Below are 13635 nucleotides of genomic sequence, written 5' to 3' on the forward strand. Positions count from 1 at the left end.
TTTTTCTTATGCGATCGTCTATACTTGCCATAGGAGCGATTTTTGAAAAAAAAAAAAAAAAAACAGTTTTTGTCCCGTAGAAATATGCTGTGCAACTATAGAGTCCCACATATTTTTTTCTTTGTTGTTCCCTTTTCCTACACCTGTTTGTGAATTTCCATCACAGAGAACAATTAGGGAGAAATAAAAACCTCTCGAACATATGAAATCTGGAAAACTTGTAAAATGATAAACTTCGAGCAGTCATGCAAAGCTGTGATCACCATGCACATATGAGTGTCGACGGCGAAAAAAATATAAATTGAAACAGCACCAAACCTTATAATAACCGTCAGGACCCTAAAATGTAAATATTTCACAGTGGTAGGAGGAGCCATAGTTGATGTTTGTGATATATATCGGATGAGCGGCGGCCAACTGACACACACACACGTGCGCCTATTTAACTGCTTGTAGAGTTTCAATGAGATTTATGCTCTGACTTATTCAAAATCCGGGACTAAAGACATCAGATGCAATGTTGAATTCCTGACGGACTGTTGACTGCCGTCTGCCCGCTGTCCGCAGGTAACCATGCTGGCAAGAGTGGAAGTTATCTCCCTTTGTTTACCAGGGAGGGATGATTACACGGTCAACTCTGGAACTCTGCGCCTTTCAGCCGTGCCGACAGCAGGCTAATCGAACTGCTCATGAGTATTCCCGATCTGCAGCCTAGTCAAGAGCCTGCATGTCTCCAGCGACAGTCAAAAGTCATCGCAAATTCTGTGCAAGGGTCGCAGTGATATCATTGACAGGTGGTTTTGGCATTTTCCACAGAATTCCAGAGAATAGATTCAAAGGAATCCGCTTTTGGCGTTTAATAAGTGAATGTGCATACTTGTATTGGAATGTTTATTTTCCGAATTACGTGCTTACTGGTGTTTAAGCTAACGCTCAAGTATCTTCGAATTCGACGAATCTTACAGCGCAAAGTCGTTAGACTAAGGTTTGCTTTTGATTCAGACGCCAGAGCTATCTTTGGCCACAGCGATGAGTCAGAACCCGATTGGGGCTTTTATTAGCTACAGCCGAAAGCTGGAATCGATCAACATGTAGATGGGTTCAGTTCTGCTGAACTCATCTGAACTATGGTGGTTTCTCTGATCAAACCCATGCAATAGGTGCCACGTGCTACGAGATCGATTACTTACCACAAGATCGATTACTTATTACGCTACGTTGTTTTATTTATTGTTTTTCCTACCCGAATAATATATTAACTGAAGGATGAAACATTCTGATTCTCACTTTGTATTTCGCTAAGCCTGTATTTAATATCAGTTCACATTATTTGTTAAAAAAGTTTCTGAACAGGAACAAATGTTTATTTAATTGAATGTGTTAGGACTGGATTGTAATTATCTAGTTGTGACTTAATATATTATGATGCTGTATCATTTAAAAAATATACATTTGTATGTAGAGTTGGATAGTTATGCGGCAAAATGTTAATTTTGTATTAGAGATCAGCAGACTGCTCATGGAATAGCTATTTCCAGCAGACACTAGGATATCCATTTTATACAGAATTTACATAATTCATTCGTAGAAAACTATTATGTTTTCATCCATTTAAAGTACTTAATGAAATGTATGCATATTTTTGGAATAACAGCTTAAATATTAATCTTAGGCCTCGATCTTTTGATAAATACATAATAAGCTAGATATGAAAAAATACCTTCAAAGCAAAAAGTCATGCATTATGTTTTAGATACTGTTCCATTTTATTATTTTACAATAATTGTGCAGGCATATTTAATAGTAATTCATTTGCATATTTTTATGCCTGTTGTTGTAATGAAAAAGCAGTTAAAAGTCCTATAATTCAACATTTCTCTTCATCTGGAGATACTGATACTCAACTGCAATGCTTTGAATGAAGCATTTTACTTCTGTAAGTTTCCTTCAGATGTTCAGGAACCATTTCACATAGTTTTGTGAGATTGTTTATTTCATTTAATCACTTTTGTGTACATTTTTTTTCTTCTCATGCACTTGTGTACCCAGGTTTGATCTTCATAAATTGTATTTATAACACAGGTGTGGACCTTCATCAGGTAATGAGTCAACATCCTTTACTCATAATTTGGAGATACATACAAACTCAGCATCATGGAGAAGATGGCATTCGAGTATGAAGACCACCAGCTTGTTTTGCTGGAAGAGCTCAAAGCTATGTTTGATGAACACCTACTGATTGATGTCTACATTTGTGTGGGAGAAAATCAGATTCCCTGCCATCGTAATGTTCTCTCTGCTGCTAGCCCCTACTTCCGAGCTATGTTCACCTCAAGTCTGACAGAGAGCAGGCAAATGAGAGTGGAACTACATGAAGTGGATGCTGCTTCTGTGTCTCTCCTCATCAATTATGCTTACACGGGCAAAGTAGGTATTGGTCAGTTGGTCTTATAGGCTCCTTGCCATATTTGCCTTGGGAATATGTTTTGGTATGATTTTCTTAAATGTCGAAATGTCTCATAAAAGCATGAGATTTTATTAGTTGATATAGTTTTTCACCATTTATAGAGTCCAAGATTTCTAAGTCATCCTTTTCTCCCTCGGTCTCTGTCCATAAACAGCTCTTCTATTCCTTTCAACTGTTCCTTTCTCCACTTTTGTACGCAGCTTGGGTGTTATTCTCAATCAGCTTTAAGTCCAAACTTAAGACACATCTTTTCAGAACGACTTAATTGTGACCATATGCATGCATGACGTGTATCTGTATTTGTGTTTTGAGTACCATCTGTAGTAGGAGTATGTCTGTTATATGCAAATATGGGTGCATGGTTGTTTATGATTTAGTCTATATATGATTTATGTAAAGCTCTCTGAGCAAATATTTTTTTGGAAAGGCGCTATATAAATCCTCATTATTATTATTATTAAGGTTTAATTTTTGTGCATTCTTTTAGGAGAAGCAAGTTATAAAGTATTATTTTGATAATATTTATCTGTATTATTGTTTAATATTAGCTTTAAATTAAACTATTGCTGAGCTATTGTGAAATCTAACCTTTTAAATAAATTTTGTTTAGTATTTTTCTTTCAATTCTTTTCTTTTTCCCAGGTGGATGTGACACGTTCCAATGCACAGAGTCTGTTGGCAACTGCCTCCCTGTTGCAGATGTTGCCTGTGCAAAGGGCATGTGCCAAATTTATGGAGATGCAACTTGATATCAACAACTGTATTGGTATCCATGCTTTCGCTCATGCACATTCATGCCCAGAACTTTCCATCAAAGCTCGAGAATTCATTGAAAAAAATTTTACACAGGTCAGCCACACCGATGAGTTCTTAGAGCTAAGTGCAACTCAGATCCTTGACTTGTTAGCCTCAGATGAGCTGAATGTTGAGAAGGAAGAGGTGAGTGAGAACACTTCCATTGTGGCTAACAGTGTTTCACATTTTATTTTATTTTTTTTTTTGGTAGCTGTTCTTTTTTGTGATGAAAAGGCCCCAAAAAATCTTTGTTTTGAATGGATGCTGCAAGATACATGTACCATCAAACTTGTATATCTCAACTAATTTGTGCTGAGTTCGTAAAGGTTTCAGTATGCCCTTTTCAGTTTACAATTAATATGTTGTTTCAACTTTGCTATTTTTTTTCTAACTTTTACATTTAAGTATTCTGCTGTAAAAGATTCTGGCACTTTTCAATATGTGTCACTGTTCATGTTTAGTAGCAAAGGGAGAGAATTCATGTAATGGCAATACATCACCCTAAGGAAAAGCTTACATCGAAGAATTTAGTATCTATTTACTTAGAATGGATCAAGACAACAAGCAAGATATAGTTATCTGTACCATTAAAAAAAAGCAGGGACTTCTGTAAACTATGCTTGGCACCAGGTATCAGATTTGATAAATGAGTGATCCTTGATACCAGTTGGTCAGTTTTAGAAATCAGTTGCTGAGCATGTCCTTTTATAAATCACAACTGAAATACAAGCAGGTATTGATGTAAGGATGATTGCAGTTTTGTTATTGAGAAACATTATTTATGCTTCCATGAACACTCTTCACAATACTACTTTTGCAGCTTTTGATGTTGTTTATAAAATGTTATGCTTCATGGCTCTTAACAAAATCTAAATGTGCATCAGTATTTGCTTTTTTCCAGTTGCATACTTACTTTTATCATTAGTCTTTTACAGGCAGAATTTAAGTTTTCAGAAGACAAATGAAGTATTTTTCTTTAAATATCAAGTCCCTATATGTATTCATGTGTACATACATGGGCACACACTCTCAAATAAAGATGCTACAAGTGCTCTAAATAATTGTGTTCATCTCTCTATTTATACTAGGTGGTTTGGGAAGCACTGCTGTCTTGGGTGACTCATAGTTCGGAAATTCGACGGCAACACATTGGAGACCTGCTGGCTAAAGTTAGACTTCCTCTGCTGCCAGCAAGATTTGTGCAAGATGTAATAGCACCCAATAACTTGATTCAGCGCTCTCTGACCTGCAGAGGAATCCTCTCAGACATGCGTGACTTTGAACGTAACCCACAGTCTTACACTGGTGATTACGATTTTTCCATATCACTTCGCTCTGGCATGATTAAGCCTGAGCATTGCATACTCCTAGTTGGAGGCTTAAGTCAAAGCAGGGCCTCCATCAACTGCTACAACCCACTGACTAGAGAAACATTCCTGATGGCTACATTTCCAGAGTGTGAGGACCGGTCTGGCTATTACTGTGTTGAAGACCCTGCTGTAGTTGTGGCTGATGAAACAAATGTGTATGCAGCTGGTGGCAACTACATATATCATGAAAACTATGGAGATTCGCCGTCTGATGAAGATTCTTTTGATGATTTTGATGAAGAGGAATCTGTAAGGAAAGATTTCTTTTTCTATGACAATGATCACAATAAGTGGATTGCCAAAGCTCCCATGCTTTTTCCTAAATCTAATTTTACGTTAGCTTATGAAGATGGGAAGATTTTTAGTTTTGGCGGACTTACCTTGAACCAGCATCCAACTGAAATTGTTGAATGTTTTGATGTTGAGAAAAACAAGTGGAGCTATGTTGGCATGATGCCAACCACTTTAGTGGATTTATCTTCTGTGGTTTATGGAGGGAATATCTTTCTTTTGGGTGGACGGACTGGAGTAGCAGTTCACAATGTGGTGTTGAAGTATGACCCTCGACGGCTGGAGTGGACACCTCTAGCAGGCATGCCTACTCCTCGCTTCAGTTTTGGTGTGTGTATAGTGGACAATGAAATCCTGGTTGCAGGTGGCCAGGTTTATGCTCATGCAACACACACAATCCATCGAGAGGCACTAAGGTCTGTTGAGATTTACAACATTGATGATAATCAATGGCGCACGGGACCAGATTTGCCAGCACCTATGTTTAATGTAGGTCTTATGCAAATCAGTGGAGGTGTGTACTGCTGTGGAACGGTTGAGCAACATCGTTCTCCTTTTCGTATATACAGGCACAACATGGTTTGTCGACTGGACATCACTCGTAATGAGTGGCAGAAGATCGAGTCAGATCTGTGTGATGTTAGAAACTATGCTGCAGTCGCTGTTAAACTTCACACCAGGCGGCTATCACAGGTATTCAGACCAGAAGTTGATACATAGTGCCTGGCAATTCTTTTGTTGTTCACCCATTGTCAAGTCTGCATTAAAAGTATAAAACTTGTTTTAGGGTAATTGGTGAATAACAAAAAAAGGTGATTATTTGATATAATTTCAACATTTTATCTCTTAAAAGGAATTTAAGTTCTGTTGATTTACATGGTAGTAACTAAGTGATGCATAGAAAAATTATATTGACTGACTGAGGTTACCTTAAATTCATGTTTTATGTTGCCTTCTAGGATGTGTTGTATGTAGAAACAATCCTTTAAAATGAAAAAAAAAATTGTTTGACAATACTGCTACTACTACTAGCATTTCTTAATATTCTTTAAAGTAAATATCAGAATTGAAATGGTCTTTACGTTACATTTTAATATCTCTATATTTGTGCAAACATTTTTTATTGAAATTTTATTACAGGTACACAGGTACTTAAAGAATGATGAATATTAATCCAAAGTGATTTGGTATGTCAATCTTTGTGTGCTAGAAGGTAGCTAAATTTTCTACCTGTATCTTTTGACTGCTAATAACAATTTTCATTGTTTTTCCATTGATGCATTCCTGTCTTCATTCAGATACAGTGTTTTTGCACCATGTTTTGAACAAATTGGAAATGGGACCAGGTATTAAAACTGTGCTTGGTCAGATGAATGCAAGACCATGCACAATGCTTATGTCATATGGAGATTTCTGTCTTTATGATAAATACATTTATCCCATAATCTTCCAAATGACATATGTGGATGTTATTTGTAGTATTTACTGTTTCTGTAAAGCAAAATAATTTCATTCCAGGAATAAGGATTTTTTGGTGCAAGTTGTTACTTGAAAAGAATTATTTTTTATCTGGGACCAGTTAAATTCTCTATAATTAATCAGAATTATGTAATTTATCAATAAATTTTCTTATAATTTAAACACAGTGAGTTACATTGCACAAAGAAAGATGTTTGTTGTTTTCATTGCTTACATGTGTATTCTATTTTGTACTACCTTCAAGTGTGTTGTGCTTGGATCCTTGATCTCATAATTTGTGAAAAGGCAGCAGTGTAGCTTTGCATTTATTGTCGCTTTTGAAATGTTTGACAATGTAAAAGAAAGGAAGGGAAAGAGAGATTATTAAGGTGAATGTGTTTACTCCTTTCATTATTATAACTTAAATAAGCACACACATTTTGCCTGTTACTTGTTTTTAACACACATAGGCGCACAAAACAGAGTAAGGGATGCAAGATGATAATACAAGCATGTGTGCCCGCTTGCATATATATACATGTGTGTAATAGGGAGCAGAGAATAAGAGACTGTGGGTATATATTTCTGCTCGCAGGCTGCTGTAACAGCCTAATTAACTTAGACAGCTGGAGGTGCTATGGCTATATTTTTAATATTTATTTGCATTCTAATGGCCTCGTGATTAATAATTGCATGCCTGAGGGAAGAGGATGCCTGAAAGTATGTAAAACTGTGAGGGTGTATGTTTTTTTATTTTTGAGACTTGGAGACAATAAAATAAAATAGCAAGTAGAAAAATATTGAGAGAAACTAAAACAAGAAATAAGTTTATTTTTAAGAACCATGTTGGTGTGAAAATTAATGACAAATATATAACTTGAATAATTCTGTCTTGTTAAAAGGTTGAAAAAATAGTGCAGCTGTGAGTTAATAGATAGTACGTGTAGCATGAAGGCAGCCAGACATTATCTGTTTATGAGCCCTGACACAAATAATGCAAATTCAAATCGAGTCATTCAACAATCCTGCAAGTAATTCTCAGTGAAAAAACTAATATTATGATAACTTTTAAAAAATTATGTGCTTTATACTAATTTCAATTTTGATGTCATGTTTGACAAAATGAATAAAGTTATCTTGTGCAGTTAACAAAAAAGTTCTTTGTATTAGCTTCTATGTAGAACTGTAAAAATTTTAAATACACTAAGTTAAAACACAAAATGTATAGTTTTTCTTGTTTACTAGTTGTTTACCTATGATTACAGAATTATTGACTCTAAATAATTTAAAGTACACAAATTGAAGCAAAAGAACACATATACAGCAATTAATGAAAATGTTCACTTACAAGCTGAGCAGCACATTATTGTTTCAGCTGTAATAATGGTGATTTTTCATTTGGGTGCATAAGTATGAGAGAATCTGGCTCTTGTCTTCCCTTTCAAGCAGCATCACTGGTTGCTAAGGAGTAAGGCAAACTGTTTTTGTGCCTTCTAAGTTAGTGAAACACATCTTGTGAATGTCTAATGTAAAAGGATTTAGAATGCAAAGTGACTTATGACCTCAGAAGCAATGTGCATGAATGCTAGCATCTTTAGAAAAAGATATTCAAAGTGCAGTTTATCTTGTTTCTCCATCTTGGTCAGCATCTTACATTGCCTCTTAAGTCTGTGGAAATCATCTAGTGCTCAGCATGTGTTTCAGATGTGAGGGCAAATCTGTTTGTGTGTGTGTGTAGGCACAACTGGCATTCGGATGTGTTGTAGCTTTCTTGCATCGTCATATTTATTTTTGCCTAATTAGTGTGTAATGTGTTGCTTTTTATCTGCACAATGTGGACTCATATTATAACAAGAATATTTGACTGGCTATTTTCTTCCTGCCATCTTTAACTTTCCATGATGTCTTGCTTTGACAACATTGAGAAAAAAGTCTGTATGGTGCAAATGTAAAACGAAAACTTATTACTTTTAATAAATGCACAGAACTGCACAGCAGAAAAAATTGTGTATTTCTATGAATATAGCCTGATTCTCATTAAAGTAATAACTGAAAAAAAAAACTGGTAGCTTAAAATACATCTCATGGGAATGAAAAGCAAATCACCTGAGGAGATTTAATGAGAAACACCAGACACATCTGATTGGGTCCAATGAAGCGTTGTAACAAGGTATAAGTTTAATCATGAATCTGTATCTGTATACAGGTCTGTGGCTCAACCGCCTGCAGCAAAAATGTGATTTAAATGTCATTCAAACTAGTCAGCAGAGACGCAATGCTCGAAGAAGTATGGTTAGTTGTGGTGTAATGAGACTTTTACAGTGGGACATACTTGTTTTGGACTTTGTTGTAAGAGCACTTGAGAAAATAAATGTAAACAAACTACTTGGCCTCGTCGAGGTCAATGAATGGTAGATCGTCTTCCCACGAACCATACAGAAGACGATACGCTAAAGGACTTGCTGCACTGGAGAGGGCAGACTGCTGTGACATCGAGATGCTTCTGATCGCTGCTGGAGACATCCTGGGAATCATTGCAGAATACGAGCAAGCTGCAGGTGAGAAGTGCGAACAGTCATTGCTCGTCGGTGCACCCGCGCAGTCCTCGGGTGGGAAGGCTGGCTGAGGGATGTGGCAAAGCGAGGAAACGGGTGGCGCAGACTTGCAGCAGCAGATGTCAGTGGTTGATGATGACTTTCTTTGCCACGAGCTGGCACGAGCTGATGATGACTGCTTTGCTGAGGGCTGGAACAGTGGAAGCATCTTGTCGTACACGCAGGATGGCCGAAGTCTGTGTGCAGAATTACTTTTCGATGTGCCAGGATTCGATGACTTACGGACCGTAGCCAGGCGCAGGTTTTTCCGTTGATGGATGCAGGAGTCAAGCCTAGGATGCGGCGAAGTTCTGATGAGTGACTTGCGAGTGGAATTGGTATAAAAGTCAGTGCGACATGGAGATATTTGTATGGGTTGTGGCGAAGTTATCTCCATCGTCCGACCTGCAAGGCAGCCTCAGAGTCCGCTGCAGAAGAAATGTAAATTAAGAGACTTTAATTGTGAATACCTTTGATTGCTATGAGTGACCCTGTGATATGACTTAAGATTTAAAACACAAAAAGCTTTCAGAATAAACTTTATAAAAGCAGTTAAACTAAAAGAAATCTTTAATAATAAAATAATTTAATTTTTAAAAAACTATCAGTTATGTCTGCAGTGATATGTTTTCATATTTTCTCATTATTCTAGTAGGAAAAATGATTATTGATTGTATATAATTGGATCAAACTGTTATCTGTTAATTGAAAAAATAAGGTAGACAAATTTAAACAAAACCCAAAATATAGCAACATCCAATTCACTCTCGCACACACAACACAACATACATGTTCACATGCTCTCTCTTGCACACACACACACACAGAAAATATTTTCGCAGCAATCGTAGCTTGTTTACTACGAAGAAAATCTGAGAATATGTTTACAGAGTGCCAGAAACTGCGTCGACATATTCGATATGAACGGACTGTAGATTGTCTTCTAAAATATTGAATGGCTTATTGAGATTCCTGTGTTGAAAAATATAATAACAATAGAACAACTAGAAGAATGCGTGGTCTCCGTTTCAGGGGCACGCCCGAACTCACCTGAGAGTCCCGTGCAGGTGAAGCTGCTGTTGAAGGCTGGAGTGGCTGGTCCAAGATAATGAAGAGGAAGGACTCGTATGATGAGGAGAGATGTCGTTTTCACACGTCTCAGCCTCCTCCCCTTGCCGAGGCTCACGCGGCCGGTAAAATGAATATTAATGTGAAATACGAGTGTCCTCTGGCGCTTCTGGGAGAAGCAATTGAAAAACGATCACACTCACCTGAAGCAGAGGATTGTGTAGGAAGGCGAGAGGTGTTGAGGAAAGCACGCACCCACGCACGCATATGCTCTTGCACACACACACACACACACAGAGTCACACGCAAGGACAGACACGCGCACGCATGCATATATGCAAGAGCTTACAAACACGACACACGCGCGCACACGCACACACACAAGCCGCACGGATGCTTGAACTATAGGGAATGGAATCGAGTGAAAGGTCTCCCATAGATATTACATGTAGGAGTCTGGATATCTCTGGCTGCAATCTGATTTGGCTTACATCTATACACACGTATAGGGGTGTGGGGTGTGTGTGGGGAGGGGTAGGGGTGGGATGATCGGAAGGTTGGCTTTTCCTATGAGTTCATACGCCTACGACACACAGCAGTAACAAATGCTGTATAGTTTCGGTTAGATCAATAAAATGGGCTCTTGTCAAATGTTCCCGAAAATGTTGGACATCAAAGCAAATCGAAGGCAGTGACAGTGAATAAACAACAAAAGAAAAGTAACAGCAAGTAACAAAGGAGATATGACAATGAGAGAAAGAGACATAGCAGTAAGAAACGAGCAGTTTTCTTTTTGAGTTTTTTGAAAAATGAAAGCTTGACTGTATAAGCCAGGAGGATTAACGGTTTACAGTAACCAACTGTTGGGAGATAGGATAGGTATATCTGTTTACAAACGTGAGGTCATGGGGTTGATCTCTTTCTGTCTGCATGGTGCTGTTTGTAGGATGGTTGAGGGACTTATCAAGTGTATTTCGAGAACGGACGGGGTGCATTAGGGAAATAGTATCTTCCACTTTTTAACTTTACTGAGACATTAAAAAAAATGCTCTCTACTAGACCTTTAAGCAGTGGCGTAGGAACCAGGGGGGCAGCGGGGGCAGCCGCCCCCCCAAGGAAAATACAGGGGGGGCAGGAATATCCTTTTGCCCCCCCAATATTTGAGACGTAATTCCTCACAAAGAGCAAAGAACCAAAGAAAGGTAGGGGAACGTACAGAGGAGACGGTCATCACCGTCACAAAAGCGGGCCCTGAGGCAAGTGGAGGCTCTAGCACCTCTGACGATCAGATCGGGGACAGTCCGTTGGTATTGTTTGCCATGCTAATTGCAGGCTGTGTTGAAGCCTAAGTGAAGAAAGCAGCCGGACAGTACATCGGTACATCGAGTGTGGTCTCCCTCCCCCCTGCCCCATAATGCGACGCCTTTTCTTTGGCGGTTTTCGTTTGACCAACATCAAACATCCCCCACCCACTCGCTGTCACCCTAAAATTATCTGCTATCGCTTACAACCGAAGGGGCCGCACTGGCCATCGGGAACACAGAATGCCAGTAACGAATTAGTTGCATAGCAATACCCCAGTGAGTCTTGCCAATCAGACAGGAACCCTCACACTTTGTGAAAAGCTAGCGAAGCATGAGGAAGGCAAAGACTCCGAGTCGCTATATTGGTAGTTTTCTTTAGACACAGAGAGACTGGTATTATTGCTACATGTATCTACGACTCAGGGGAAATGCATAAGTAACATTTCTAAAACTACACAAGGGCACTCACTCTTTTATCATCAACGACTGTGGCTGGTACTCAACATAAGTTATCTGTGTTATACTGTTTGGTTTGTATATATGTGTCCGTGTTTTGGTAGATGGCCATAGAACGTGTCGCATCGCTGGCTCAGCACCGTCGGGTAGCGAGGAAGGGGTGGCCCTGAGGCCATTCCCACCCTAGTTTCGTTCCCTGGCCACGGTGGTCTGGCCAGTTTATGGCCCTTAATTATACGGTAGCCTTGCGTCCCTTCCTCTCTGGTCTCTTTGGTTCTCTTTGGGGTGGATGGAGCTATTTTCCCACGGTGTGCGGACACCGAGTTCAGGTATAGGGCTGTGTCTCTTTGTAACGTGTATTATCTCGCGGACGCTGGGCCCTGTGGGTAGGGAAAGGTTCTGGAGGTTTCTCGAAGCCTATAGAAACCTGCCACACAGGTATATGTGGACTGGGAAGACGGCGGGGCGGAGAGACCTGTGCCCGTCTCTGGGAGTAGTCGGGGTTTGCCACGTGCTGTGTGTACTGTCGCTGGAACTGGCGTGGTGTCTAGAAGAGGGTTCCAGCAACCAGCGTATTTTCCCCGCGTTTGTTTTGAGATAGAACAACGCGTGTCACGAGCCGTTGGGTGAGTAGGCTTAATTAATCTTTACCTTTGTTTTTCCACCCGATGGCTACCCTGCCCAGTATGCAGACGTGTACGGTGTGTGACCGAGTGTGACTGCGCAGCCTGTGTGTGCGCAGCAGGTGTGTGCGCGCTGGTGTATATGTGCAGAGCTGGAATGTTGATCGTTGCTGTCACGGGGGTTTGGTGTTTTCTTTTTTAGGTATAATGTTTGGTAGCCGGGGAGTCATTCTTTAATTTGTTTTTTTTCTTATTTAATGCTGCTTTGCCTTTTAACAATAAAGCAGCGTGTTGTGATGCTACCACTGTGTACGTGCGTGCGTGCAGTACCCCCCCCCCATCCTTTTTTACGTAATGTGCGATTGCGAACGCCGTTCACTGTCAACAGGGAGTTTGCCCCCCCAACGCCGAACATCTTCCTACGCCACTGTTAAGACATAAGTAATTAATCATAAGGCATATCATTAGTCTGCTACTGGGTCTGACAGTTACTGCGAGAACGGTCCAGCTTCCTGACGCACACCAAGAGGATGCATCGTGTGCTCACCGCAAGAGCTGAAAAAACACTGAAGTGTAACAGAGCCCTCTATGGGCGCCATGATACAGATGATGTGTCCCTACACTGCATGTTCTTGCTAACAGATGCTAATCTTCTCACGGAGGGCAAAGTAAAGGGTGAGGAGAGCCTCCCTGTCTACATATATTAACTACAAAACTACATATATTTTGGCAAAATGTAAACTTCATGATTAAGGCAGCTAAACAACATAAGACTGAGTAAAGAGTTTCAACAAACAAACAAACAAACAAACAAACAAACAAACAAACAAACAAACAAACAAACAAACAGAGAAAGAAACAGACAAAAAAAAAAAAAACCCTCTAAAACTCGACTCACATTTGTTTTTGTGTGTGTGTTTTTCACTGTCGGATGAAGATGCTCAAATCTTTTTAGGACAAAGTCCATACTGACAGTGAACGATGCTCACATTCTTGCCTCCTCACTTTTTTGAGGGGGCAGTTGTCCCCTTTTGCCCTCCTGTTTCTTACACCACAGCGTGTGTGGAGGAGCTGATTTGGTTGGTGGAGAGATTGTGTTGGCGAGGAGCGTGGGTGGAGACAGCCTGTTTACATTTCGTCAGTCCGGTAACAGTTCGAAATACGACTGTTTCTGGCATTACGACCACCAGTACTTTCTCTTTGGGAAAA

The 13635-nt window shown here is 39.5% G+C and overlaps 1 protein-coding gene and 1 long non-coding RNA gene across 3 annotated transcripts; one reads left to right on the forward strand and one right to left on the reverse strand.

The window, feature by feature from the left end:
* Positions 1-15: 15 nt before the first annotated feature.
* LOC112570609 (kelch-like protein 28) lies at positions 16-8378 on the forward strand. Of its 2 annotated transcripts, none has more exons than XM_025249140.1 (4): positions 16-689; positions 2083-2427; positions 3110-3406; positions 4351-8378. In XM_025249140.1, exons 2-4 carry the CDS (start codon positions 2155-2157, stop codon positions 5641-5643), a joined length of 1863 nt encoding a protein of 620 aa, XP_025104925.1. In that variant the 5' UTR covers positions 16-689; positions 2083-2154; the 3' UTR covers positions 5644-8378. The 2 variants fall into 2 exon arrangements, with proteins under 2 accessions (XP_025104925.1, XP_025104924.1); XM_025249139.1 differs by having other exon boundaries at positions 17-794.
* Positions 7193-10359, reverse strand: LOC112570611. Its single transcript, XR_003100662.1, has 2 exons — positions 10026-10359; positions 7193-9403 (listed from the first exon to the last, which is right to left on the reverse strand). It is a non-coding gene; the product is annotated as an uncharacterized LOC112570611 (long non-coding RNA).
* Between the last annotated feature and the right edge of the window lie 3276 nt (positions 10360-13635).

This window comes from Pomacea canaliculata, linkage group LG8, assembly GCF_003073045.1.
Source record: "Pomacea canaliculata isolate SZHN2017 linkage group LG8, ASM307304v1, whole genome shotgun sequence".
NCBI lineage: Eukaryota > Metazoa > Mollusca > Gastropoda > Architaenioglossa > Ampullariidae > Pomacea > Pomacea canaliculata.